Source organism: Camarhynchus parvulus, chromosome Z (assembly GCF_901933205.1).
Source record: "Camarhynchus parvulus chromosome Z, STF_HiC, whole genome shotgun sequence".
NCBI lineage: Eukaryota > Metazoa > Chordata > Aves > Passeriformes > Thraupidae > Camarhynchus > Camarhynchus parvulus.
This window is the reverse complement of record NC_044601.1, coordinates 60,588,855-60,612,356: the sequence shown is the minus strand read 5'-3', so window position 1 is coordinate 60,612,356 and position 23,502 is coordinate 60,588,855. Positions and strand designations below refer to the sequence as shown.

The window sequence follows — 23,502 nt, the reverse complement described above, 5'->3', positions numbered from 1 at the left end:
ACCTCAAGTAAAATGCACACAAGTTAAAGACCCCATCCCACCAAATCCAATCCCATCCCATCCCATCCCCCTGGGTTACACTCAGGGATTTTCCCCTTCTCTACTATTGCATTTTGGCAGTGTCTCTCTATATGCCTCTGTGGACACTTGCCAAACTTAGTCAGCTCTTTTGGCCCAAAGATTTTGGCAGGTCCGTGGGTGAAGGGAAAGCCTCTTGCAGAAGTGTTATGAAAATACTCCAGCCCCAGGGATGACAGCACTGCAGCTGCGCAGTCCATTGAGCCTGGCCCAGCTCTAGCAAAGCTGCAGCATGGTGCCATGAACTGGGGGGAAACCTGGCACCGCCCTGGGATCTCTAACAAAGTGGCTTGTCCCTGCAAACATCACAGAAAGGCAGGAGCTGGTGTCAGGCCAAAAGAACAGGGTGTGGCAACCAGGACAACAGCAAAAGGCTCCCCAGGGGGAATTTTTCAGAGTACCTATGATAGGCCAGGAGTTTGGGACTGAAAAAGACAAACAGGAGGAGGGACGTGCTGGGAGAGGGATGTTTTCCACTCAGCCCAGCTTTTGAGGTTACCTAGATGAGAGAGATGTGTGCTGAGCGCAGGGTGCCAGCATGTGCCAGGGCTAGCAGTGGGCACTGAGAGGTGCCACCCCAAAGGGGCACTCCCCACCCCCAGTTTGCACACTGCAGCCCTGTTGCCGCGCCCTGCCCCAAACATTGTTGTCTTGAACACAGCAGGTCTTGATTCAGCTGAGTCCCACCTGAATTTTCAGCTGCCACAGCCATATGGCTGCTCCAGGCACCACAGCAAAGGCATGGCTCAGGGAGACAGGGACAGTGCATGCTGCATTTTTCACATCAAAGATCCTTTAGAGCAGCCAATACAGGGAAGAAGTGTGAATACAATGCTGGTTATCACACTCTGTGTTTAGCAAACACACTCACTGGGACCTCAGTAACGTTGCTGCGGTTACTTCTTCCTCCAACTCTTACAAAAGTAAAAGCAAAAGCATCAAAATCAGCAGTTGACATCCAGAAAAGGCTGAAGAAATGCTACTGCTTCTAAAATGAGTAAACTTTCCCTTCTGTGCAGCGCTGCAGCATCCTCATCAGGCAGTGGCAGCAGCAAAACAGGGAGGGGGTAAATGTTGAAATAGGTGGTAATTTCCAGCCTTTGTGCATGGGAGGCAGATTCCCAAAGAAGGTATTGATGCTTTACAGGCTACTATAGGGCCTTATAAAAAACTTGTGTCCCCACCCCTCTGCCCAGCCGTGTTTATTTCTGCATTCCTTCAGCCCTGACCAGGTCATGCAGACCTGCCCACCTCCCTCGCCTGTTCTGGGCACCCTGACATCAAGCCACTCATCTCACAGCTGCCATCCTGGTGCTGGTGGGGCTCCAGTTACAGCCCTATAAAGGGCACCGGGCTGCAGGGCTGGGAGGAGCTCTTAGCAGCCTTGCACCCATGGGGAGAAGTGCCTTTGCCCTGGTCCTCGCCCTGGCCCTGGCAGTGTGTGCTGCCTCTGCGGAGAGGAAGGTATGGGGACAGATGACAGTGGGGATGTGGGGCTGATATCCTGCTAGACCCCAAAGTCTGCTGCTGGGGCACCATAGCTCAGCAGGGAGCCAGGGCTGGGCTGCTGGAGCTGGTGGGAACAGCACTGTGCTGCGCTGAGGGAAGCTGTGCTGAGGCTGGGAGGAAGGGTGCAAGGATGCTTCTTGCTGCAGGAAGTCATTCAGAGGAAGGCAAACAGAGCCATACCCCAGACAGCTCCTGTTTTCCCCCCCAGAGTGTAGGGAAAGCAGCACACCTGCTGCTTGAGCATGGGGGATTCACTCTCCCTTGGGTGGGTGAAACCATCCTGGACAGTAGCTGACCTGAATGTGATTATAGCTCAGGCATGATGCTCACACTGAGATGGTGATGCCGGTGGCACATCAGGTCCGTGGCACACCACCCACTGCTGCAGACATCTCTGGGCAGAGCCAGGGTGAAGGGGTGGGAGCAGGATGTTCCCCCCTCTCCCTCCCTCCAACCCACGGCACTGGCCTTGCAGTGCCTTCTCTCCGGGTCGTGGCGGAGTGACACCAGCAGCCGGATGGTTGTGTCCACCCTGAACGAGGACAACAGATTCTCTGGTTTTTACCTGCCGGGACCTGCTGCTGGCTACTCAGAACTCCTCACCTCACCACTGGAGGGGTCCCAACAAGATACAGAGCTGGTCCCACAGCCCACCTTCTCCTTCACTGTGAGCTGGAGGCTCCAAGGTAGGCAGCAGGGGGTCATCATCCTGCGGGTGGGGATGCCAGCAGGACACAGGGTGACCTTGGGCCTCTCTGCCTGACTCACATCACCTTAAACCCTTCCAGACTCAGAGACTGTCCGGACAAGTGTCTTCCTGGGCCAGTGCTATGTGGACTCCAAGGGGGAGGAGACCCTGCATGCCCTGTGGCTCCTGCGAGAGGCAGCTGACAGTCCTGCAGAGGACTGGAAGGGCACCCGGTGAGTGCTGGGTCCCAGCCACTGCTCTGCCAGGGTCTTCTGCAACTCAGGCTGGAGAAGGGAGAAATCCCACAGGGTGAAGCATGGGAGGACCATGAGGGTGGAATGGGTTTGTCACCAGTGATATGCAAGGGCTATGGAGCCTCCGTGTAACGTGGTCCACCCCTGCATGCCAGATGTGCCTCAAGGTGGGGCATCCCTGGATGGGCTTCGGCTACAGAGAGCCCTCTCTGGGGCTTTCTTTCCACTCTCCACAGCAGAAAGAGAAGGAAAAGATGCCAGCACCTGGCACAGCCTCTGCTACAGGCTGTTGGAACCTGCAGTACCTCAGTCAGCCACACAGGCTTCCCCTCTACCCTCCAAAGCATGCGTGACCCCATCTGATTTGGTGTTTTCTGCAGGATTGGCACCAGCACCTTCACACGGATAAAATGACAGCAAGTGGGAAAATCCAGCAGGCTCAGGATTGCAAGGAGTGCCTAGGAGACTTTGCCTGCACCAGCATGCTGCCCTTGAGGTGCAACCTCAGCCCAGAGGTTCTTGCTTTCTTCGACAAGTTCACCAGATGCAAAATAAAGGGTTTCTGTGGGGATGCAGGGTTTGGCTCTGTCTTCTCCCTGCCTCAGACTTGTGGGGTTTGTCTCACCCAGCAGCCACGGTCCCAGATGGGAGGTTTCATGCTGCACTGAGACTGAAAAAGACAAGGCTGAGGCCAGCAGAGTCCCTGGGGATGGCGACTGTCCCAGCTCCCCTTCCTGGCAGTGTGCAGCAGGACTGTGCCTGCAAACCTGATGCCATGCTCTGGGTAACAAGTCCCTAGGCGTCACTCCCAGATGTCCCTAGAGATGGGGGACAAACCGGGCTGTGGCCAGGCAGAAGGAACACCGCAGAGCCTTCCCCGCGGGAGCCGAGCACGGGAAGCTCTCGGGTGCCCGAACGCCCGAACGGGGCGCTGCAAACGATTCTTGCAGAGCCGTCAGCCTCCGGTTCCCAGCCCCGGCGGATGCGCAGCGCGGGCCGGCTGCCAGCTGCCCTCCCATCCCGGGCCCGAGGAGAGCTCCCAAATACCCCGCCCCGAGAGTCCCTTCGGCGCGGCTGTGTCCCCCGAGCAATGCGTGGGGGTGTGTCTCCAGCCAAGATGTCCAGACATGGCCACGGAAAGAGAACAGGGGAAGGGCACATCTGGCACTGGCTGGACTTTTTTAGGCATCACAACCCAACCTCTCTGCCCTCTGCCTCGGACACTTTGCTAAAGTGCTCCTAACACGACCCCTGGGGGTCCCAGGGCTGAGGTGCCCAGCTGTGAGAGCTGGAAGGAGGCAGTGGTTCCATCACTGTATTTCCAGCTGCTTTTTAAACCAGTTTTCAGATGTTAGTTTTTCTGTTTCCACCAATATCCAGCAGCTGGTGCTAGTGGCTAAAAATAGGATGGATGATGACACAGGATTTAGATTTCCCTTGAAGAGGTGGATATATCTTGTTTCTGCTGCTGACTGAATTTTCCACCTCTCTGAGAAATCCTAATTCATTTTTTTTTTAAAGGGCAAACCTGATTCGTTTAAAGCCACGATCAGGAAGTGTTTTGCATTGCTTACACAGCCTAGGACTTCCTTAGCAATAGAAAGCAAATTTCATTTTATGTTTTCACAATTTTCAATATATCACTATCATGGAAAGGAGAAGATACTCTAATACTTGAGGAGTCACCAAGCAGAAAAGATTATGTTTCCATCTGGCAACACCCATCTGGGACTTGCCAAGGACTGTCCAGGATATTTTGCCCTGAAAAGCTCATACTTCCAGTCTGCCAGCATAGTCCCACAATGCTGACAAAGGCACTTGCTGGGACACAGGGGAGATACAGGTCGACCTTGGGCATAACAGAGGGAACAAGGTGGGGATGCAAGCTGGGACTACACCACCGACCTAAGGCAGAGTGTGGGGCTCTGTGTGCATGCAAGCCACCCCAGTGCACATGCAGACCATGCTCTGACCCCACGGCATGCTAGGAAAAAGAGCAGGGATCTGCAGCAAAAAGGATAAGGAGGGTGGCAAGAATGTCAGTTGGCTCTTGCTCCTCTGCTTGATATAATCAAGTCCTCAGCAAAAAGACTCATTATGAGCACTTTAATCATTGCTGAACTTTAACCCAAGGCATGAGCTCCAGGCTGAGCTTCATTTCTCTCCCCAGGTCAGAGCTGCTTGCTGTGGGACTGGCACAAGAACACAGAAAGCAATGAAAAATAGCAGACTTGGGCCATTATGAGCTGAGACCATAGAGCAGTCCTCCCCAAAACTCCCAGCTCCTGGCTCCCAGCCTGCTCTCCCAGAGTTATCTCCCTTCCTGACATCTGGCCAAGCAAGTCAGACAGCTACAAAGAGCAATACTGACCCCATCATACCCAGGCAAACACCAGCTCACATGGCTGCTCCCAACTTTCCTGGCAACACCACCATGTATTACTTCAGATGGTTCATTTGATATTGATGACTGCTGGGTCAGGGACACTGTGTAACATCTGTGACACTACACACTCTGGCCTTGAACTGCAAAAAATGAAACTAAAGGGGGAACAGACGATTACACACACTGACCCTGAACTGCAAAAATGAAAGTAGGATGGGAACAGGACATTATGTACCTTGGCTTCAAACTGCAAAAAAATGAAAGTAAAGTGCGGAGGGGCATTACACACCCTGGCCTCAAACTGCAGAAAATTAAACTGAAGTGTAGATGGGGTCCTAGACCTTCCTGACGCCATGCATACCTCTGGGGAAAGAGTTCCAGTGGTTCCCTGGTGATGCTCAAGGGCTGTCAGTCCTGGCCAGGGTAGAGCTGTGACCCAGCCCTTTCAGAAGCATGGTGAGGCAGAGGCCCTGGACGAGCCTCTCCCTGGTTGTCTCCCCTCTGGACACAGTACTGTCTCACATCTTGGTTGGTTTTGCTCCCTGGGTGGGATGCAAGTGCGAAGCTTCCTGCACCCACGGCCTTGCTGAGCTCCCGTGTCCCCAAATCCTACACTGGGCTCTGCAGCCTGAACTCAGGGTCTGCCAGTGCCTCCTGTGGACCCAGTGACCCCCACGACACAAAGGGACAATCCTGAATTTAGCAACCCCACAGCAGGCAAGGCCCACCCGGTGGCTGTTGCAGCACCCTGGCCCTGCTCCACTTCCTGCCATTGTGCAGCTCCCATTACGAAAGCAGCGGCGGGGCTGACACCAGCTCCCCGCGCTTCCTCCGGGGGAAGCTGCTGCTTCCGCAGCGCTGGGGGCTTGCGTGTGTGTGGTGGGTGCTGGCTGCTCACCACATACACTTTTCTCCAAGAGTGCTTTTGCACCCTTGAAGCAGGGTGAGAGAAAAGCAGCAGCCCTGCAAACCCACGCTATGCCTCAACAAGACCCTGTGCAGAGCCACAGCCAGGCGGACTTCCCCTGCAAACACTCTGAGAAGGATTGCCCCCGAGCCTCCCCTGGGTTTCTCCCACAAGGCTCCCAGCCCCAGGTGCAGCCCCCAGCCGCCCAGCACCTCGCCAAAACAACCAGAGAGGACACAGTCACACACCATTAATATTTATTTAGACTCTATTAATAAGGAAGCTATTATTATTCTGATCCAATTTGAAGCTATCCCTGCTCATTGCACAGAGAACTGGACTAGATGACCTTTAGAGGCCCCTTCCAATCCAAACCATTCTATATGACTCTATGGAACGTCCTGCAGTAGGACAAGGAGATCTCTACAGGTACCACTAAGCTGCAGTCTGGCAAAGACACTGCTCACCAGCTCGAAGTGTTTCTGTTCAACCCAGAACCATTGACTGCATCACCAGCCAGCACAGTAAGGCTTGGGCACACAAAGACATGGCTTTGAAACTGTCCTGTGGCCAGTAAAGCCTTCCGAAGAGCAAGCAGTTCTGCTGCTCTCTGAACATGCTGCCTCAGCAGTCTGGCTCAAGGCATGCCTGCTCCTTGAAGCCCAAAAGCCTGCGGAAGATGAAAGGCTCAGCCCTTACAGTAGGCAAACAGCACACATGGCTCAGGAAGGACTCCACATTACCTCCTCTAGCCAGGCTGGGAGCTGTGGCCATGGCTCAAAAGCTAGCAGGAACAGGCGACATGCTGGGTCTGTCGCAGCAGCAGGCAGGACTACTCCTGCGAGAGCACTGAAGGTCAAATTGCTCCCTCACACCTAGAAATCAGGCAGCACTGCAGGATTAAGGGGCACTGACATGGAACATATGTTTGGGGCCACAACACAGACTAAGAAGTGTCTTCATCTCCAGCAGGGCAGTGAAGAAGCAGGGCAGCAGCCTCCACTGCCAGCTGCATCCAGTCAGACCAAGTACTGGCACCTCAGTCCAACTGCCTCCACTCTCCCTGCCACAGCTCATCCCCACAAGCCACATCAGCAGCCATAGTGAAATTCTCAGAATTTCCTGTCCCATCTCAGATGGAGTCTGATAAAAAAAGTCAGATTGATTCCTTCCTGGTAAACCCTCTGAGTCACTGGCAATGAGGAGAGTATTGAGAAGAAACTGCTTGGATAGATAATCTGTTACTGCAGCTCTCTCCCTGCTCCACGGGGTGTGCAGTATCATCCCAAGGAGCAGGATGCAGCACTGGTCACATCTCATTGGCATGGTGCTGCTGGATGAGAACTCTGTCAGGGTGTTCGACCCACTCCTGACCCTTGGATTTCCATGGCACCAGCACTGCTGCCGGCAAAGGGTCACTCTGGGGCGGGCCCGGCTTGGAGCCTGCTGCTGCCGGAGGGTCAGAGGATGAGTTGCTGTTGAAAGATCTGGGACTGGAGTTAAGTGGACTCTGCCCCTCTTCCCATGACTGACTGAGGTTGCCCGACAGCAAGGAGTCTCCCGGCTCTGGGCTGAAGCCCTCCAGCTCAGTGTCATGCTGCACATCAGGTGCTCCCTGGTTCGGAAACTCGCGGATCTGCCGTGACAGCACTGTAAGAGAGGTAGAGCCAACCCTGTCATTTCCAGCCTCCCACCCTCCTGTGCTGAGCATGGAGCCACCACAGAGCCCAGGAGAGAGGACAAACTGTTTAACCAGGACTTCCTCTTCCCAGGGGAGGCGGGGAGAGGATGCTGCACAGCTGCCAGGCACAAGCACAGTCTGTGCTCCAAGAGGGACGGGAACTCACTTGTCCTTGCACCGCCCCTGGCACAGGGCCCTGCTTTCAGGCAGGCCTCTGCAACAGGGCTGAGGAAGAGTCCAGAGCCGGGGCAAGACAGCAAGACAAACCTAGTGGTCACCCTAGGCAAGGGAATGCTGAGTTGGAAGCACCCCAGAGTTCAGCCTGTCTCTGGGGAAGGTGCTGTGCTCTGAAGGGCAGCACTTCACCTGGAGCCACACCTCAGCCCCAACATGGGCACTCACTCACCCTTGAGCTCCGGCTGTGGCTCTACGCTGCCGGGCAAGCGGATGCTGGGGGACAGAATGAGGCAGAAGGACAGAACCAGGATCTGGAAACAGAAATATGAGCACAATCTCAGCAAAGGAGATGGACAGGCATCACTAAATGCAATAAATGCCTGTCTCCCAAACTTGTGAGGACAGCAGGGACTCCTCCATAGACACTGGGGCTGAAGCCACTTACCATGGTGCAGGTTTTTCTTTTGGTAGTTTTGGGGGCAGACCGTCTCACCAAGGCCTGCAGCTTCTGCAACTGCCTGAGCAGTGACCTGCAGTAGAGCAAGAAATGGAGGTTAGCAGAGCAGGTGGACCTACACCTGCACATTTCCCTCCACCCTCTGCAGCCAGGGACGGGCCACAGTCCTGAGAACAGGAACAGCCTTTCCCACCCCTTCTCCTGCCAAACTCAACAAGACAAACTCACATGTTCTGCTTCTGCAGCTGCTGCACCTTCTTCTCCAGTTCATGGTTTTCAGCTGTGCAGGCTGCCACCCTTTCCAGGACGGATGAGAGGTGTGGGGGAAAAACAGAGAGATTTTGTTGGTCAACAGTGCAGATTTTACATCAGTCACCACCTCTGGGTGGCTGGGGCAGAAAAAATTGGTCCTGGGGTCCACCTGGTATCATGTGCAGCAAAGCCCAGAGAGCACCACCTCATACCACATATGGGGAGGAATGAAGCCCTGCCAGTCCTGCAGAGAAGCAGGAATTGATTGAATCCAGTTGATTAACCCCTATGGGTGCTGACTGCTAGCGGCACACCAGCCCTGCAGATCTGTGACATCAGGCTGCATTACTAACTAGCCTGACCTGAAAACACATTCGTCCTTGCTGGTCAGCTACGTGGCTTGACAGAGAAAGCTCTGGGCCATCTCCAAGCACAAGAGCAACAGACAGGCTTCACCCTGATGCTCTCAACCCTCTGCAGGGAGCTCTTGCCCCACAGGGCCAGCCTCACTTTTTGCTGAGGCTGACAGGAGCCCAGCAGCCAAACAGCACAGCAGCTTGTGACAGGCACCCCCTGATCCCAGACCTGGCAATGTGGTCAGCACAACTAAGGCTATGCAGGTGGGGACCAGCTATTCTTGTGACCCAACAAGTCATGTATTCATTCCCTGCCCCTTGTTATCAGGCACTGAAGGTCCTGTGCACCGAGTACCAAAACAAACAGACTTCTTCTTCCTCTCCCTGCCAGCCTGAAAGTCCCTGGGCACAGGCCCTTCCCTTACCAGTCCTGAAGGTCATAGGCACACAGCCAGCTCTGTGTTGCTGACAGGCCTATCACAGAGCAGGGAGGCACAACAGCACAGAGTGCACTGTCCACAGAATCAAGCAATTAGAAAGTCCTAAGGGCACCTTAGGAGTAGAATTTCTGCTGGACAGCTCAGGACCCCTCTGCTCAGGGACACATCTACCATTTCCTGCTTCCTCCCATGACTGAGAGACTTGTATTATTTGTATCATTTTTGAATCTATGTTATGATCATTATATTAATACACATTATATTAATTAACCATCCATTAAGATCTGATCCAAACTGCAGAGGGCCTGGGTGACTAGAAATTTTAAGTTAAGATGTATTAGAATGAAGGTGATTAGAAATTGTAAGTTAAGCTGTATGATAGATACTGTATTACAGTGGTTACAGACTGTACTACACTGATTCTGCTAGTAAAAAATCTGCACCACTCTAATCACAAACCCTCTGCTATACTGATTGTAACATGATAGGAAAATGAGGTTCTGACTAAAATGACAATTTAGTGCCATCATCATTCTGCCAAGGATCCCTAAAAGAACATATGGGGCCCCTCAGTGCTGGATGACACTGCTATGTGAGCATACCTGTTTTCCAGGCCATCCACATAGATCTTCCTCCGACGACGACTATCCTGAGCTGCCTGCTTGTTCCGAATCTTACGACGCACTTTCCTCAGAACTCGCTCCTCAGCCTGCAAGGATCACCTCAGTAACAGCAAGCCCAGGGTGCTGGCAATCCCACCCTCTCAGACCACCCTCACATATCAGTGCCCAGCCCTAGTTCTTGTGTCCTCTGTCCTTCCCACAACACTGAATAAACTGCAAGGCAAACCCTGGCCTGCTGATGCAGCCAGCAGCTTCCATGACTTGGCAAAAGTAAGGCGTACCTAAGGAAAATGAAAAGCACACAGACCACAAGCCACTAGGCAAGCAGGAAAAAGTAGCTGCAGGCACTTGTGATGTAACTGCCTCCTGCAAACAGCCATGAGTAGGGAGACTGACAGCAGCCAGAAGCTGCTGTGCATATGGACGACACCCTGGACTCGAAAGAAGGAAAAGGACACCAAGCCCAGATGAACACTGCCCTGAATGCAGCACCTGGACAACAATATTCTCATCAAGGCACTGTTCTGCAGTTTCAAACCCTTACACTACCTGATACATTCAAGTGGTCTGTTTGGTTCTAGTGAGAACTCACTTTGGTCAGTGGCAGACAGGTTGGTAATGTAACACCTTCCTTCTCCAGAAGCTGCTTCTCCTCCTCTGTCAGGACCAGCTCTGGGAAGTCAGACTAGAAAACAGCAAAAATAAGCCTACTGAGAATGTATAATACAGGGAGTCCATCCTGGGCCAGCAAGGGCATGCAGCAAACACAAAGAACCGGAATCAGCTCTCCCAAAGTAAAGCCATGCTTTCCTTCAGAGATACCCCTCATAGGAGCCAAGTCAGAAGAGAAGGAGAGAGATGAGAAGCAAAGGCTGGGGTCCACAGGCATAGGAGTCAGTACCTGTACCATGGATCCAGGCACAAGCTGGGGTTCATCTTCCACAGCAACAGCAACAGGGGAAGTGGTGCTCTGTTCCAGTGCCTCACTTGTGCCTTCCAAACCCACCCATGCCCCTGGGGAAGGAAAGACAAGTCAAATGCTGGGCCTCACTGAGGCAGCACCTGACCAGCCAGCTTTGAGTGGCATGAAAATAACAATTTTACAACAGCAGAGAGCCTCTACTCTTGGCTCTCTCCATCTCTGCCTGACACCCACCAAGACAAACCAGTATGGGACTGCTTTTCTCTCTTCTGCCCGCAGCCAGGTCAGAAAGAGTCCATGCACATCACTCACCTAGCTCAATGGTAACATCTCCTTCTGTCATGTCAGACCTCACACTTTCCAGTGCAGGCCAGTCCTGGTGAAGGGAGTAGTTATGATCAACCAGCACAATGTCTTGGCTGGCAAAATTGCTACCAAGGCAATGGGACAGATGCTGATCCTCAGAAATGCTGCTGTCATTGTTGGCAGGCAAATAACTGAGGCTGTCTGGTTCATCTTCTAAAGGGCCCAGCAGTGAGCTGATGAAGTCATCCATCTCCTTGTCCAGGAGCTGCAGAGGAACAGCTTTTACTCAGCAGGGAGAAAAACCTCCTAAACCTCAGCTCAGCAGCAATTCCTCACAAAGAACTCACCTCAGGCATTGGCAGGCCCCAGTCTTCCAGCAGACCATTCTGCTCCCCTGGGATTTCAGGGCAGGGAGCATCATCCTTCAAAAGAAAGTCAAGCAGATCCACATCTGCCAGGGCATCCAGTTCCTCTGGGCACGACATCTGAGCATGACACCCAAAGTGAGCACAGGCACAATGGGAGACACCAGCCTTGCTTTAAGGTGTCCCTCAGACCCTATAGACAAAGTATCCCCATGCAATGTCAACAGCAGGGATGGCCAGTTCACAAGTACTTCTCCAGCCAGGCTATCATAACATCACCAGTGACAACAATACAGTATTTTCTCCACAAGATTATTGGGACCCACAGGAGCAATGCTCCACCCAGAGCATAAAAGCTGCAGGAAGGAGAGGAAAAGTGAAACAATCCCAGACTTATTGTGTGGAGACCATGCAAGATTCTGCTGTTCCACAGAAGCCTGAAGGTGCCATAACCCCTGGTGTGCAGCCAGCAGGGAGAACTTCCTGTCCCATGAAAATTAAGAACAGTTACTGTTGACATTTTAACTAAAGGGATTCTGTTAATGATTAAATTATGATCAAATTCTAAGTAATCGATGACTGAACAAAAATTAAATGGCAATCAAATGGTGATTAAGTGATCATTGAACAGTAATTAGTGAGTGATTTGACGGACTTAGATGATGACTTAGCAATTCAGACAGCTGTACTATTTAACACACTTGTAATAAATAAGTGGATATTGTAATAAATAAATAGATGGATATATATAAATGTCACTAGCACACAATATACTTCTAGGCTGAAAGTAAAGTACTCCTTACCTCGCTGTAGAGATCAGACACTGGTAAAGAGTCTCTCAGCCCTGAGGAGTGACCTGGAGAGCTGCTCCTGCTGCCAGGGACGTCAGGGTCCGGCAGCAGGAGAGCAGCAGAGCTCAGTGGCTGGAGGCGGCCACAGGTACTCGGAGGGCAGAGTGAGGGACTTGCAGCCAAACCCTGCCTGGCCCTTGTGCACCTGTGTGGCTGTGGCAGCTTTAGCTCTGTCTGGTCCCAGCCCGGGCTGCTGCTGTTATGTCCTGACAAGACATGGCCCGGGGGCCTCGGTCCCTGAGGAGATGCGGCCCCACATGGCGCTCACCGGGATCAGCCCGGCCGGCTCGTGGGCAATGCCTGAGCCGAGGCACCGCTCAGGCTGTCGGAGTGCAGGCATCCATCGCACCTCTCCATCAGCACTGCTAAGCTTTCACATCTAGCTGTCAAGTGCCACGGTCTGGGAAAAAAAAAAAAAACCAACAACAAACCAAAACCATAAAAAAATAGAACACCACCAAAACCACCTGAAACCCCACCCAAAACCAGAGGGTCAGGGCAGTCCCCAGCCAGGGCGGCTGCGCCAGCTCATTGAGGGAAGAGCTGGCAGCAGAAAGTTCAGCTACAAGAGGAAGAGGAGCTGGGCAAATCCGGGCAATGTCAGGGCCCATGGCTTCCACAGGAGCAGCTTCTCCCCAGGGAGTGTGCGCCGGACAGGCAGCAGGGCCAGCACAAGAATAGGAGGAGCAGGTGCGGCAGAAGGGTGACCGGAGCGCAGAGGCCGGGACACCCACCCGAGGAGAACCAAGCAGCCCGTCTGAGCCCCGGCCGTGGGCCGGACCCCGGATCCCCGGGCCTCCTGGGCCCTCCCAGCAGCGGAGCCCCGACCCCGGCCGAGCCCGGCGCCCTCGGCCCCTCACCTCAGCCTCGCCGCTCCCACCGCACCGCGGTGACGTCACCCGGCCTCCCGGCGGGCCCCGCGTGGATCGTCCCTGCCCCTCCCGCGCTGACGCCCCGGTCGCTCATTGGTTGAGAGGGGGGAAGGGGGGGCGCGTATGGGCGGCGGGAGCGCGCGCGGGCGCCGGGAGCGCGGGGGGGCGGGGAAAGGAGGGGAGAGGAGGGGATGAGAGAGACGGGTAGTGGGGAGGGCGGTGGGTCCAGGGTCATGCGAGGCGCCGGGGGTGTCCCGGGGCGGGTGGGCGCCCGGGGGTGCGGTGCGAGCAGTGGGTGGAGTACGGCCACGCTGCGCGGGCGCGGAACCGTGCCCAGCCCCGGAGCGTCGGGCTGGGCTGCGCGGGCACAGAGCAGCGCTGTCCGTGGGAGCGGGATGCCCGTGGCAGAGCGCAGCGGTGTCCGGGTGGAGCGCAGCCCCGGGGCACCGTGCGCGGCCGTCCCGTGTCGCCCGGCTGTGCGCCGAGTTCTGGCGCATGCGCAGCGGGGGGCGGGAAGCGGGAGGTGCCGCCCGCTCAGCTCCCCTCAGCGTCGCGGGGCCGCCGCGCTGCTCCTGCCCGCGCAAAGGTACGAGGACGGGGGACGGAGGACACACGGTGTCCCCGTAACCGGGGAGGGGGGGCTGCAGAGTGGGGTCCTGCGGACCGGCAGCGCCCTAGCTCTCGGGGGGCTGCCGGAAACGGATGTCCCGGGGACCCTGCCCTGCACCCCGCCCGGTAAATGGCGGGGAGGCAGGGAGGAAGCAGCTTTCCGGTTACCGGGGTTTCCCTGCTCCAAGCGGGGCTTGTCCGCGGCGCTGCGGTGACCCCAGGGCTTCCGTGGTTCATTCTGGCATGCCCAGATCGCCCCTGGGGCTGGCGCCACCCGAGCACCGACGCCCACCGGAGGCTCCGGGGCAGCACGGGCTGGCGCGGCCACGTTATCCCCGGCCACGTTATCCCCGGCCCTGCCCTTGCCCTGCCTCACCAGGCTCCGGCCTGAAGTCCACCGTGGAGAGGGTCGGACCGGCATCCTCACCTCGGGGGTCCCTGGGGACCGAACTGGACGAGCCTGGCCGTGGGCGAGAGTCCGGGGACCGTGGGGACTTTGGGGCAGGCCAGGCGCAGCTTTTCCCCCGGCACCTCGCTCACCCTGCCGGGACCTGGGGAAGAGCGAGTGGCAAGGGTGTCTGTGTCCTGCTGCGTGGTTTTGGGTGGGGACATGAGGGCCCAGCGCTTCCCATGGCCACACCGAAGCCGGGGAGGTCGCCGCAACAGTTCCCACCAGGACACACAGCTGGCCTTAGGCCCCGAGATGGGGCCCTGGGGTGGTTCCCAGGCAGGGTGGGACTGGTCCCAGTTGGGGAAGGCGTGGGTCCCCCTCGTGTCTCGGCCGATGCAACTAACCGAGCAGGGGAAAACGCTGCCCCATCCTCTGGCTGTTCCCTGCCGGATCCTACCCCAGCCCCTGCAAATTCCCCATCCCTTTGAATCTGCCGGCAGGATGTCTACATGCTTCTGCCGTGGCTTCATCGCTGGCTGTTAGACCCATATTTGGTAGTGATAATTGTTTACTCCCTTCTTTCTCTCCGAGCTTCGCTGCTGAGAAGGGGAGGGCACATATTTTTGGGATCTTTAGTTTTGCCAAAAGCTGTGAGTTGCCCAGTAAAGGGTTCAGACTACCTGTCTCTCCCTGGGTCATAGGGTGAAAGCACCCAAGTGCTAAGTGAATCTGTGATGGTGCATAGGAAGCACCAGTCAGGCATTCCGTTTCCTTTCTGAATGGCAGCAGCAGGAATCTGGTGCTTCCCAAAGTGATACATCCCATTAGATTTAGAGAAGGGGGAGTGGGAAGGCTGAGGAAAGGGGAAGAGGGTCCTGTGGGGTGCCCTTCTTTTCAGAACTGAGCTTTGCTGGCTGCTGGGTGAAATGACCCCAGAATGCAGCCATGCTCTTTTCTTTCTTTCACCTTTCTGGCAAGTTGCTTGTTGCGGGAACCATGGGTGCCTGTATCAGGGCACCCAGTGCTTTCCAGAGGTCATGACAGCATGAACTGCACCTCAACCCCTGCTCTCGGGGTCCTGTGCTAGAGGACCAGCTTGCTAAGGATGCAGGAGAGGCTGCGGCTGGAGTCCCACTGGTCCGCGTGCCTGCTTTTGTCATGGGCAGTCTACAGGTGCCGTGATTTGTGCTCCATTCCTTTGGAGGTCAAGGGATGGCCAGCAGGAGCAGACAGGATGTGAGATGTGTGTGAAATGTTGGCAGTCAGTAGCTGGAGCTGCTTCGGCTCAGTGCATGTGAGCAGGCAGGCAGGCTGCGGCTGCGATCCTGCAGCCCAGCTGTCTGGCCCCTGTGCATTTCCCATGCAGACTGGGGCTGCCCTCCCTGCAGGAGTGAGAGGATGCTCCTGTCCTAGCCATGGGTAACAGCAGAGTGCTCACAGGGGTGCCGTGTCTGGCCTTGACAGCCACTCATGCTCCCCAAGAGCAAACTCAGCCTCAGCTGGGAGAAACTGTCCTCCCATCTGACGTGGACATGCAGCTGGGAAAGAGGAACTGGGCTGAACGGTCTCAGCAGCGTGTGACACTAAGCCAGCTGGGGCTGCTGGCTCAGCCTTCCCATTGGTGCAGGGCTGAGCCCTGTCTACCTCAGTGCCTGCTGTGACTGTGTGTACTGGTCCTGCACTGGAGAACCCAGCCATAGCCTAGTCTGGCTTCTGATCAGCTTAATTTTTGACCCTATTGATGCTGCTGGAGTGCAGATGCTGACATGATGGCCAAGCCACTGCTGCAGACATTGCATTTTGGTGGCCTGGTATCTTCCTAGCTGTTCCAGTGGCTGTCCTGACTGGGCTGTGCCTGTGGAAAACCCCAGCAGTGGGATGGTTTGTGGCTGATAAAGCTTCCTGCAGTCAGCTCCCAGTCCATGAGTGTCTGCAGTGGGGCCTTCCCCGGGTGAAATTTGGTATTGCCATAAGAAAAGAAGGAAAAAAACAAACGTCATTACAAAACCTCTTTTGGAGTATCCCTTAAGAGAGAATGTAATAAAAATGGCAGAACTGTTGCATCTGAAGATTTGCAGCTTTTTCTGGAAACTCATCACAAGCGTTCCAGCTACTCACAGTTGAATTTTGCTTGATTTTTTTGTCTTTTAAGACACAAACCCTTCTGTGTAACCGTTACTGCAGCAGTGAACTCCTCCGACAAAAAATAGTCATTCCATCACGTGACCAAAAAGTCGCTGTCAGTGTCCCTGGCAATGTCACAGTGGTTCCTTGGGCCACACAGGTCCCGTCTGCCCGCAGCCCTGCCTGCACTGACCCTGCCCTCAGGCAGAGCCCAGAGGCCTCTGCTGCCGTCTCGGTTTTGCTCACCTTGTGTGGGGTGTGATGGAGGAAGCCGCAGCAGCTCCTGGGGGAAGTGGTGGGACCCCACCAAGGTTAACCCCTCCCTGTCATCATTTTGGGATTGGCTCAGAAGTGTACCTGTGGTTCAAAAAGCGTTGCACACAACTTGCTATAAAATGCAGAAGTGTGTTAATCCGGCTGTTTTGGTGCCTTATCTGTTTTTGCATACTGACAATGTGATTGAAAATAGGTTTGACTGAGAATGGGTTTGCTTTCTCTGGAGGTGAGCCAGCAAAAATTTGATGTGTATTCATCAAGACTTGGTTTGTTTGGGTTTTTTGTTTTTCTTCTTTCTAGGGGGACAGCTTGAGTTTCACTGTCCTCTTTTTTTTCTGGTTTGCAGTGCCAGGCTCCCACGCTGTCTCATTTGTTACATCCAGTCCAGCTTTTCTCTCTCCACATGGTTTGCAGAGGGGAGAGATCTGTAGGGGCCAAGCCCTGCATTGATGCCCTTATACTGGGCAGCAGATTTGCAAACCCTGTGTGATTAGTTGCCACATTTTGCTGACAAACCTCACCCCAGTTTGAGAAGATGTCCTTTTGCAGCAGAGGATGTTTCTGCTCTAGACACTGCTGCCAGCAAAGTTCAGCTGCTAGAGCCCTGACTTTTTCCATAGAATATGGAAATTGAAGTGAACCATCTCCCTTTTTTCTGAGGTTTTCCTTGATGTCATCAGCGTCTTCCCTCCTGAGCTCTGTAATTTTTTTTGTGTTTGGGGGTGGGAAGGATTGAGCAGTCATCTTCTTGTGGGGTCTTGGGAAGCACAGTGACCCCTGTGAAGGGTGTGCTAAGGGGTGCCTCTGGTGCATGCCTGGTTTTGGGTGGCTTTGTGAGGGCAAGAAGAGGATGCAGAACTAGTGGCAGATGTCCTGGCTCCTCTCAGTTCCTCTCTACTGTCCTACGTCTTCCACTCCTTCCTCCGTGGTCTCTGACCTTGTCTTGTCAGTGGCATGTTCTCCTTTTCCTGCAGAGGGATTGAAAGCAGCTTTATGCTCAACTTGAGAATATTTTTAGATGTAGAGAATTTGGCCTGGTGACCGCAGCAGCCCGCCCTGCATATAAAATACTTGGAAAACCCTTTCCATGACAGGGTGTTCCTCGTTTGTTCAGCTCCACAGCTTTGCTAGTGCTTCTGGATAGATGGCAGTGGCACGGGCGGGTGCCTCTGCCACCTCCTTCCCTCCGCCGATGGGCTTCGTCGCTCCGGAGCTGAAGTGTATTTCATTCCTCAGCAGCGGAGACAGTGGGGGCCACGGGCCTCCGCAGAAACATTGCAGAACGGCTCAGGAATGCAGAGCTGGAGCCACTCCATGTGCTGGCGGAGGCGGCACGCTCCTTGGTCCCTGCCTCCCACCCTGCACCACCAGCGTGGCTTTATGGCTCTGCAGGAGCAGAGCCCCTGCCCTCTGACTTGCTCCTGGCCGAAACTGGACACCTGCCCCTAGGCTGCTCAGGTCTGTGTTTGAGAGCAGCCTGCTGCTGGTGTACCCCCTCCCAGGGGGACTGGAACTGGCAGCGCTGGGCAGGGATGCACAGACTCACCAAGTGCTGCTGCACTGCAGGGAAGGCTGCCAGCACATTTTACCCAAGAACCTTCCCAGGCCAGGCTGAGGATGCAAGATCAGCTTTCCCTGACAGCCATAATAGGAAGTCTGGTAGGAGCAAATGAATCTAAAAGAGAATAAGCAGATGTGCATCCCACCAGTGCTCTTGCATCCTCCCATCACTGGAGTTTAAGAATGAGGCAGCCTGGGTCAGCAGACCAGGGGACTCACTCTGTATGAGCAGGCACTCAGGGAGGGGAAAAGGCATGTCACTGCTGGAGAGCATCGGGCTGGGACCAGACAGGGACAGGGAATTCTGAGAGGGGCATGGAGTAGTGAGGCAAGAGCAAAGGACTTGGGAGGGACTCTGAGGTGTTTGGCAACCCAGGAAAGCACTGAAAGCTGTTTAACAGTGGGTAGATCTGAAGGGAAGGGCTCTTACAAGCTGCATCAGGCAAATGGGGCACTTATGTATGACCTCCTTTTACTTTTGTTACTTCTTTCAGCTTTTACTCTGCAATACAGATATTGCAGTTCTGATTAGGTGTTATTAAAGCTCTGGTGTATTGGAGCTCTGTTGAGGAACGCTTGCTCTGAAGCTGCTCTGTGCAATCCTTTAAGCTTGAACTCTGCAACTACCTAAAAGGAGGTTGTAGTGAGATGGGGGCCAGTCTCTTCTGCCATGCCTGCAGTGAGAGCACAAGAGGAAATAGCCTTAAGTTGAGACAGGGAAGGTTCAGGTTAGATATCAGAAAAAAAAATCACTGTTAAGGTGATGAGGCATTGGAATAGGTTGCCCAGGGAGGTGGTGGAGTCGTGCTGGAGTCACCATCCCTGGAGGTGTTTAAGAGGCATCTGGATCTGGTGCTAGGTGATATGATCTAGTGATTTAAGGGTTACTGTGGTGGTGCTGTGTGGGTGGTTGGACTAGGTGATCTTCCTGATGATTCTGTGATTCTGTTCTATGAAGCTGATCCTTCAGGCTGGACCCTGATTGAGTCCTTTTTCAGATGTCATGGTGTGGCTCTTGTATGCCCATGTAGTGAGACCTGTCACAGGTGGTCCCTTGCCCTCCTGTGCATTGTCCTGTGCCTTGGGTTGGTATCTGCTGCCATAGACCCTGATCTCATGAGCACACCTTGGGTGTGAGTGGTGCTTTTCCCAGGTAATTGCATTTAATGTGTGAATTCAATGCCTGGTGCCCTAATCTTGCCTCCCTGTGCAGCTTCAGGCTTTTCTGTCCCTCTGTGCTCAGGCTGCTGGTGTCATGAGGGGTCCTGATAGCTGGGGCAGGGCCCTGCCAGCTCTGGGTCAAAGCTTGGTTTTCCTCTTGTGGCTTCTGTGTCATGGCAGGTTTAATTATAACCCCTTCCATCATGCTCTCACAGCTTATCTAGTGTACTCCCTCATGCTCGCTTCCTCTCCCTGGCAGTATCTTTGTTGGGTACCAGCTGCTGTAATTCCCAGAAGGCAAGTAAAATTGGCTTTAGGACCTTAGGACAAGGAGGTAGGGGTCCCAGTGCTGGTCCCAGGGTCTGGAAGGGGACCTCTGACAGGCACGCCGGCACAGGCTGCAGCCCTTCGTTGCCACTGGAAGCTGAATCCTGGCTTTCAGGTGCTGCCGAAGGAAGAGGGAGCAAGCACACTGCGCACTGGTGGGGTCAGCAGTCAGAGCTCACCGTCTGTCTCCTCCGGCAGGTGACGCAGGAGTGGGAACAGCCCAGCTGCCACCATGGTTGCCCTCTCGCTGAAGATCAGCATCGGCAATGTGGTGAAGACGATGCAGTTTGAGCCCTCCACCATGGTGTACGACGCCTGCCGCATGATCCGTGAGCGGGTGCCTGAGGCACAGATAGGACAGTGTAAGTCCGTGGTGGGACTGGCTGCCATGCCAGGGCTGCCTTGGCTTAGCTCCTGGCATTTCACTCCTCTCCCTTTTCTTTTCTGTCTGTGCCTCTCTGGCACTTTGCCAGAGAAGAAGTGGGGTGAGGGGGAGTGGGGTCCAAGTCCTCTTGCCCAGTTGATGTGAGGGTCTAAGTTTCTCAGACTCCCTCCTCAACACCCCAGAAGAAAGTTTCTGTATTTAGAAGTTAGGAAACCACATTTGGAAGTGAAATAACTCTTTAAGCAATTTGAGTCTGCTGCCCTTTCTGTCTCTGCTCTTCTGTCCTACTTACATTCATCACCACTAGCTAGGGCTATGTGGGTTTAAACAGTTGCAGGGGTCATAGCAAACATTAATAAAACATTTGAGTTAATTTTTGATTTCTCAGGCTATATATAATCTCCCCTGGGTCTGTATCCCACTGGCAGCTCTCTGCCAGACCCCTGCTGGTGCTCCATTACCTTTCTAGGCTGCCTCAGCTCCAGTATTTTCTTGCTGCCGCTAGGCTCACAATTAAGTCTATGGCTCATGAGCTCATGATGTGACTCACACCCACGCGGATATGGCCTGTCCCCATCGTGGATGGGGGGTCGGAGCTCTGGGACGCTGTCTCAGGGGCTCTCCTGAGTCCCTGCAACCCCCAGAAGTGGCTGTGCCATGGAGGAGAGAGCAAAGTGGAGGTCAAGAGTCGTGGGAAGAGGAGGGGGGGTGCAGCGACATCTGGGAGCAGCACATTCCTTGAGGTTGAAAGGAAATGCCTTCTTACACCATGCCCAGCTGGTCAGCAGTCCAGCAGACTATGGCTTTCAGCTTCAGCAAGGGACTGGATGTGCAGGGCTATAGTGGTGTTGGAAGGAGCATTGCATTTCCTGCTCCTGGGTGTGAGCCAGCCTGTTTATAAAAAAAGCAGCAAGGGGAAGGCCTTAAAGGGAACTTCTTATTCCTGCGTTCCTTTTCAGTTGCTCACAGCCTTTCTTTTCCTATATGTTTCTTAGAGCTTTTACTTCTCTTTGGTCTCCTTACACAGTGGCACTCGGGCTCCTTTTTTGAGCTGCCCTGTTTTTTTGTCACCTTCGGGCTGGGGGAGCTTTGGTGTAAGTTTCCAGCTCTGCTCTTGCTCTGTCTCAGGAAGTGCCTCTCCCCGCCCAACCCATGGATCTGGGGCAAGCTGCTCAGTTTTCAGTGCTTTGGATTTATCCTCTTGGAATTTGCTTTGAAAACAGTTTGGTTTTTTGTTGTTCTTTTTTTACTTCAAAAATAAAATGGCAAGCTTTCATGATTTTTTTTGCTCTCTGTTTAGTACAATCTTAACAGCAGTGTTAGCCAGGCAGGCGCAGGGCAGCTCAGGAATTTGTCCCTCCCCAAAGAGAGCTGCCAACAAGATGACGAGTTATAAACATAGCCAACCAAGACAGCCTGCGGCGCAGGATTGTTGCAGAGGTGGAGGAGGACCTTTCCAGGGCAAAGCCAGGCGTGGTCCTGCCCTCTTGCTACATAAAAACGGGCCTGTCCCTGTAGGTCTGAGCTGGGGAGTCACTGGCCAGGCTCCAGCAGCAGCCTTTTCACCAGGCACCCCACCCTGAGGGAGCAGGATTTGGTGAATGATATTTACTCACCACCTCTGAGTGGTGAGTAAGGCTTGAGCTAGTTCTTATTCAGCCTCCTCTTCTGCAAAAAAAGGAGTCCCCAGCTCCTCTAGGTTCCATCATTCAAGTTGTCTCTCTGTATCTTTTCAAACTGTACTGAGTCCTGTGGAGATGCAGACCCTACCACCAGAGAGTACTCAAAGTGTGGATTGCCTAGATTTTATAGACCAGTTCCCAGCACCCTTCCTGGTGATCCCCCAGCATTTTACTACCTTATTTTCACTACTACTGTACATTGCACTGAAGATTTCAGAGAGCTGTCAGCCACAACTGCAAGCTCTTCCTTCTGTTGTGTCTGTCAGTTCCAAGTTCAACGTTGCGTAGGCATGCTGCAGATGATTTTTTCCACAGATAACTGTGGTAAAACCTCAGAGCTTGCGTGCCAGCTTTGTTTGTTTGTCATTAGATTTGGGCTCCAGCCTTCACAGGGCTGCTATGCTTCACACACTGGCTTGCACCAGTGCATATCCCTGGGCACAGAGTGGCATTATGGTGGCCTTATGCTGCTCAGGACTACCCTGTTAGAGACTGTACCTGTTTTTCAGCCAATGATTTTGGGCTCTTCCTCTCGGATGAAGATCCAAAGAAAGGGATCTGGCTGGAGGCTGGGAAGGCTCTGGACTACTACATGCTTCGCAATGGGGTAAGTATCCATCCCACATCCTTCCAGTGGTGTCCTTCACTCCGTGGTTGGATGTCTTGCTCACAGTGTGGAGGTGGTGTGGGTGCCTGCTGTGCTGCCTTGCATTGTGCCCTGCAGCATGCCCTGTCACCCCCACTATTGCGCCGGGCAGGGGGAGCTGTTTGCCTGACTGTGGGGTGTGGGTGACCTGCACTGGTGCCACTGCTGGTAGCTGTGCTCCGCTGTGCCTGCAGGATACCATGGAGTACAAGAAGAAGCAGCGGCCCCTGAAGATCCGCATGCTGGATGGGACAGTGAAAACAGTGATGGTGGATGACTCCAAAACTGTCACGGACATGCTCATGACAATATGTGCCCGGATTGGTGAGGAGAGGACAGCGACAGGGGGGAAGAAGGGAGGTGGGGAAAGAATGGCAGAATCTAACAGGCTTCTGGGGGAGCAGCAGCAGCTCTGTGGCAGGTGGCCTGGCAGCAGGTGTATCTGAGGGGTGCGTGACACTAGGGAGGGGACACTACTCTGCACCCCTGTGTTGCTTCATGCTCTGTGTTTGGCAGAACAGTCCTTCTGAGTTTGGTTCTCTGCTCTCCTGCAGGCATCACCAACTATGATGAGTACTCACTTGTACGGGAGATCATGGAAGAGAAGAAAGAAGAGGTTACTGGCACCCTCAAGAAGGACAAGACCTTGCTGCGAGATGAGAAGAAGATGGAAAAGCTCAAACAGAAGTTGCACACAGATGATGAGTGTAGGTGTCTGGGTATACTGGGAATGGGGTCAGCCTGTGCTGACAGCTTGGGAGAGGGGAGCAGGGACCCCTGTGAGGGAAGAGGGTGTGGAGAGAAACATGTGGATGAAGGAACATGTGTCCACACTTCCTAGAATATCTTGTGCCTGGGGGCCCAGGGCAGACAGGTAAGAGCTGGGATGCATCAGGCAGACACCCATTCCTCACTCGCCATAAGCAGCCCCGGGACCAGGACCAGCCGTGCCTTGGTGCCTGTCCCTGCTCACACCCTGGCATTGTCTGCAGTGAACTGGCTGGATCACGGCCGGACCCTGCGTGAACAAGGCATCGATGACAATGAAACACTGCTGCTGCGACGCAAGTTCTTCTACTCTGATCAGAACGTGGACTCGAGAGATCCTGTGCAGCTCAACCTGCTCTATGTGCAGGTACAGCTTCCCAGAGCACCTGGTTCCACTGCCTCCTGCCAGCCCCTGACAAGTCTGGTGGCTGAAGGTTTTGTCAAGAGCC

At 54.2% G+C, this 23,502-nt stretch overlaps 3 protein-coding genes across 6 annotated transcripts in view; 2 read left to right on the top strand and 1 right to left on the bottom strand.

Annotated features, from left to right (window-relative positions):
- Positions 1–1,470: 1,470 nt before the first annotated feature.
- On the top strand, positions 1,471–2,943 carry LOC115915728 (avidin-like). Its single transcript, XM_030969377.1, has 4 exons — positions 1,471–1,542; positions 2,063–2,273; positions 2,376–2,508; positions 2,910–2,943. The coding sequence occupies exons 1-4, from the start codon at positions 1,471–1,473 to the stop codon at positions 2,941–2,943; spliced, it is 450 nt and encodes a 149-aa protein (XP_030825237.1).
- Positions 2,944–6,063: 3,120 nt separating this feature from the next.
- CREB3 (cAMP responsive element binding protein 3) lies at positions 6,064–13,264 on the bottom strand. 3 transcript variants are annotated; one of them, XM_030969224.1, is made up of 11 exons: positions 13,113–13,264; positions 12,205–12,652; positions 11,384–11,521; positions 11,043–11,301; positions 10,710–10,822; positions 10,401–10,493; positions 9,788–9,894; positions 8,366–8,434; positions 8,126–8,210; positions 7,910–7,991; positions 6,064–7,472 (listed from the first exon to the last, which is right to left on the bottom strand). In XM_030969224.1, exons 3-11 carry the CDS (start codon positions 11,519–11,521, stop codon positions 7,132–7,134), a joined length of 1,287 nt encoding a protein of 428 aa, XP_030825084.1. In that variant the 5' UTR covers positions 12,205–12,652; positions 13,113–13,264; the 3' UTR covers positions 6,064–7,131. The 3 variants fall into 3 exon arrangements, with proteins under 3 accessions (XP_030825084.1, XP_030825086.1, XP_030825085.1); XM_030969226.1 differs by having other exon boundaries at positions 11,384–11,458; XM_030969225.1 differs by lacking the exon at positions 13,113–13,264 and adding an exon at positions 12,987–13,112.
- A 365-nt stretch (positions 13,265–13,629) lies between these two features.
- Positions 13,630–23,502, top strand: part of TLN1 (talin 1) — a 35,050-nt gene continuing 25,177 nt past the window's right edge. For both annotated transcript variants that reach the window (XM_030968396.1, XM_030968397.1), the window contains exons 1-6: positions 13,630–13,710; positions 19,771–19,934; positions 22,149–22,246; positions 22,480–22,609; positions 22,840–22,992; positions 23,278–23,420. In XM_030968396.1, coding sequence (XP_030824256.1) covers positions 19,805–19,934; positions 22,149–22,246; positions 22,480–22,609; positions 22,840–22,992; positions 23,278–23,420 — 654 coding nt within the window. In that variant the 5' untranslated portion in view covers positions 13,630–13,710; positions 19,771–19,804. The remainder of the gene's footprint in view (positions 13,711–19,770; positions 19,935–22,148; positions 22,247–22,479; positions 22,610–22,839; positions 22,993–23,277; positions 23,421–23,502) is intronic.

Excerpts from the sequence above, each read along its gene's own strand:
- LOC115915728 (XM_030969377.1), top strand. The coding sequence starts at position 1,471 with ATGGGGAGAAGTGCCTTTGCCCTGGTCCTCGCCCTGGCCCTGGCAGTG. Across the intron at positions 1,543-2,062 it reads CTGCCTCTGCGGAGAGGAAG|TGCCTTCTCTCCGGGTCGTG; the intron begins GTATGGGGACAG and ends CTGGCCTTGCAG. Across the intron at positions 2,509-2,909 it reads GAGGACTGGAAGGGCACCCG|GATTGGCACCAGCACCTTCA; the intron begins GTGAGTGCTGGG and ends TGTTTTCTGCAG.
- CREB3 (XM_030969224.1), bottom strand. The coding sequence starts at position 11,521 with ATGTCGTGCCCAGAGGAACTGGATGCCCTGGCAGATGTGGATCTGCTT. Across the intron at positions 8,435-9,787 it reads GTGGATGGCCTGGAAAACAG|GGTGGCAGCCTGCACAGCTG; the intron begins GTATGCTCACAT and ends CGTCCTGGAAAG. Across the intron at positions 7,992-8,125 it reads AAAGAAAAACCTGCACCATG|ATCCTGGTTCTGTCCTTCTG; the intron begins GTAAGTGGCTTC and ends TTCTGTTTCCAG.